General features: G+C 30.6%; 1 protein-coding gene across 1 annotated transcript in view; it reads right to left on the bottom strand.

The window, feature by feature from the left end:
• Positions 1-2,369: 2,369 nt before the first annotated feature.
• LOC137629075 (uncharacterized) overlaps positions 2,370-4,543 on the bottom strand; it is a 57,546-nt gene continuing 55,372 nt past the window's right edge. The window contains exon 4 of the mRNA XM_068360345.1: positions 2,370-3,383. Coding sequence (XP_068216446.1) covers positions 3,192-3,383 — 192 coding nt within the window. The 3' untranslated portion in view covers positions 2,370-3,191. The remainder of the gene's footprint in view (positions 3,384-4,543) is intronic.

Below are 4,543 nucleotides of genomic sequence, written 5' to 3'. Positions count from 1 at the left end.
TAGTAAGGAATAGTGAAAATCAAATGCCCATTCATACATTTATTAGGTATACAGGGGATGGGTAGATGGAATTACAAAATAAAAGCTACCTTCTAAAGTCCTAACATATACAAAGACACCGTAGGACATGATATGTTGCAGTACATACTTTTTTTCTTTTTTGGAAGAGAGCCTTCGGTCAAACACAACATTTTTTCCTCTTATATCATCTCGTCCCTTCAAGAAGGTCTTATATTTGTAAAATATAGGAGATTGGGAAGCTCTCATTATGAATTTGATTTCCAAAGTATAGTTTTTAAATGAATATTCCATTAAGCCCCTAAATTAAGATAAAATAAAAAATTTTATTCATATTTATATTGGTCTTCGAAGAATAATTTGGAAGTAATGAAAAGCTAAGGTTACAATTGTGATCTAGATCATCTAAAAACAATACTTATCACAAAATAATGACAATATATTTGAAATAAATGAAATAGTAAATTCGCTCATAAATTTCAAAGCTCTAGTAGATTCTTAACCTTCTTTACTTTATGCTATATGATGAATGACAAATATTAGGAAATAAGAAAAAAAAATCTGTTTTCAAAGACAACGATCTACATCATAAATATTCTGGTTAACTAGATAAATTCAGAAAATATATAATTTCTGATTTCATCGGGAGAATATAAAAAAGATCCTAAACTATTACAATCCACGAATATAAAGACAACTAGCGAACTATGTCATAGCACATTTTCGGAATAATTAAATTAATCCAGAAAATATCTAATTTCTGATTGCAACAGGAGGATAAAAAGATTCTAGGCAAGTGAAGAGGTCAATAAAATATTTGCATTTTAATTTTTTGAGCTCCAATAAATCCAGAAAATATCAAATTTCTTATTGCAACAGGAAGATAAAAAGATTCTAGGCAAGTGAAGAGGTCACTAAAATATTTGCATTTTAATTTTTTGAGCTCCAATAAATCCAGAAAATATCAAATTTCTTATTGCAACAGGAAGATAAAAAGATTCTAGACAAGTGAAGAGGTCACTAAAATATTTGCATTTTGTTTTTTTTTAAATCCAATAAATCCAGAAAATATATAATTTCTGATTGCATCAGGAGGATAAAAAGATTCTAGGCAAGTGAATAGGTCACTAAAATATTTGCATTTTAATTTTTTTAAATCCAATAAATCTAGGAAATATCAAATTACTGATTGCATCAGGAGGATAAAAAGATTCTAAAAAAGTGAAAATGTCACTTAAAAAAAATGAATAAATAAATAAATAAATAAATTAGATCACCATCTAATTCGTTAACAGTAACTAACATAGGTGAACCTATGGTAAAATTCAATTATAAGGGAAAAAAGATGTCTTTCAATATTCTAAAGGAAATAGGTAAGACCTTCCATCCTGGCCATCTTCCATCTCTGCCTCCTCTACTTGTTTGCTTTTGATTATGAAATAGGAAATTTATGTTTCACGTGTTGATTCAGTCCCTTTCTCGCCTATTACTATTAGTTACTTTTATTCCTAACTTTCAGTCTACTTTCATGGAGACTTCAATGAAAGATGCATTACGTAAATATATACATAATAATCATCTCATTCACTTTAATAATTCTTTAAAAAATCATATAACAATTTACATATTGCTTCACTTTGAAAACGTAGTTTGCAAAATTTTCCTTGAATCATTATCTCTAAAAATTCAAATATATTTCACGATTTTATTATATGTAAAGAATCTCCCATAATGTAACTTTGAACAGATGATATTACCATTGAAGAATAGAAGGAAATAATTTGTAAAATACTGCGGCATCATATGAATAGAGGTTATATTTTTCTTTTCATTTCTTTCACACAAGATATGAATAGAATTCATAGCAATGGCTTGTAAACAAATAGAATAATTGTCATAAGTGAATAATCATATTGCTAGAAGGCTTGAATGAAAAGGAGTAGAAATTGAATTTATTTTGCTTGGCTAGTAATATGATTTATATATATTTATTTCAATATATCTATCTATATATATATGTGTGTCTATGTATTCTTATAAGTTTAGTATATATATGTATATATATATATATATATATATAATATATATAATATATATATATATATATATATAAATATATATATACATATATACATATATATATATATATATATATTTGTATTTGTAGGAATGAGTTTTTACTGTGTATATATATATATATATATACATATCAACCACAATTCCATTTGATACCAAATTCTACCCTTGGGAATATATATCCACTGAAAAATATAAATGCCATTGTAGTTGATATTTACATTGATTAAAATCACGACTGTTAGTGATATATATATATATATATATATGTGTGTGTGTGTGTGTGTGTGTGTGTGTGTGCGTCAATGTGTGTGTGTAGATTATGTTAAATTTTAGTTTTTAGTATGCATAAAACTATATACACATGCACATATACATACATTAAGTACATAGATGTGCTTATGTTTATACAATAGTACGTGTAAACAAATAAATAATTCTACAAGCATTTATGTGAAAATAGGATATGTAAAACTTAGAGATTTATTGTTATTTTGATTATTTTTAAAAATAAAGATTAAGGAATTGATAGGAAAATTTTTAACGCTTATTCATAGTCTTAGGGAAATCATATAAAATCTTTAAATGTGTCACAGGAATATATTTTCTGATCCGTTTCAGAAAGTGAGCACTGAGCACCACGCTTTGTACCAAGTAACCAGGGTTGGTGACTGGATTGAAGTCATGCATGTTTGTGCACGTGTTTGTCTTAAGTTTTGGCACTTGGCGCAAAGGCTCATTGCAGAAACCGAACTCCTGTGACACCTGTTTATGGAATCAGATGGTGTATGTACAAAGGAGTTCACGAAAACATGAAGATGGTTGAATACTTCCCGATTTAAGGTATATCTTCAATAAGTTGATGAACGTAATTGACTATACGATTTTGAAAAATAGAATTTCCTGAGAAGAACAAATAATTATATATACTTTTTTCAAATGATCAGCAAAACCAAACTAAAATTGAAATAGATCAATACTGATATATATCCGTATATACAAAGTGGGTTTGTAAACGACACATCTGGAAGAAAGAGGCCATCAAGGGTTGGTGTAAATAGATCCTCTGTGTTTTGCTTGCCACGTAGACGCTTGGGCTACACCTGGGTTGCCGAGGCGTCTGGCTGTGGGTGGTGGTCAGCAAGGGCCGGGGTGGCCGTTCGAGAGGAGGGCGAGTAGGTGAGGATGTGGCGACGACCTGAGGGCGTAGCGTTCGCTCTGGCGGCCCTCCTGCGCAGGCCTCCTCCCACTAACACCAGAAGGAGGGCCACGTAGAAGACTACAACAGCCTAAGGAGATAAGATCAGATCCACGAACGAATCAGTTGTTAGTATTGAATTAGTTTACATTTGGATATTAACGAGAAATTTTACACATTGTGTAGACACTTTTGGACGTTTGAGAAGACTCCATGAAGATATAACATTGATTAGATTTATCCATAGGTATGCTACAGCTATAGCAAGAATAATGATGGGAATAACACTAAGAGACACAAAAATAAAGCAACATGGGTACGAGACCAAATTTAAGTAGAGGATGTTTTAACATGTAAGAAAAAGAACTGGACATGGACAAGACATATAATGAGGACAGGTAAAAGATGACAAGACGAAGAATAAAATAGTTTCCTAGAGACTAGATTGCCAATGAAGCAGGGGAAGGAAAGGAAGAGGATGGAGCGACGAGCTAAGAAAATTTGCGGGTATAGACTGGCATAGAAAGACCATAAATAGACGCATGTGGAAGAATATGTCTGAGGCTTTTGTCTTACAGTGAACTTGTAACGACTGATGATTATGATTATATACAGTACATTAAAAAACCTTATTATATAATTGAAAGATATTTTGAGTTATAAGAACTGATAAAATGCTAGTTAATCATCGAATGGAGACAAGATATTTTGGCATAGCAAACTTCCAATGGCAAAGTCTGTCTGTACCTACAGAATGTAATTGCAATATTGTCCCTAGGATGTGGTGGTATCCTCACTTGTGTATCTAAAAATGAAATTTAACATTAAAAACCCACATGCACTTTCTGTTTTAGTATAAGATATAAAATGTTTACTCATCGATTAGTGGTGTGAAAGTTTTCTTTTTTCTGGGAGGATAAAACATTCTCCAGTGTCATATTAGAGGTAGATTCGTTATTATTATTATTATTATTATTATTATTATTATTATTATTATTATTATTATTATTATTATTATTATTATTTGCTAAACTACAACCCTAGTTGGAAAAGAAGGATGCTATAAGCCCGAGGGGCCCCAACAGGGAAAATAGCCCAGGAAAAATAAAATATTTTAAGAACAGTAACAACATTAAAATAAATTCTTCCTATATAAACTATAAAAACTTAAACAAACGAGAGGCAGAGAAATTAGATAGAAAAAGTGTGCCCGAGTGTACCCTCAAGCAAGAGAACTCTAACCCAAGACAG

This window comes from Palaemon carinicauda, chromosome 37, assembly GCF_036898095.1.
Source record: "Palaemon carinicauda isolate YSFRI2023 chromosome 37, ASM3689809v2, whole genome shotgun sequence".
NCBI lineage: Eukaryota > Metazoa > Arthropoda > Malacostraca > Decapoda > Palaemonidae > Palaemon > Palaemon carinicauda.
The sequence above is the reverse complement of the archived record's forward strand: the minus strand, read 5'-3'. Positions and strand labels throughout refer to the sequence as shown.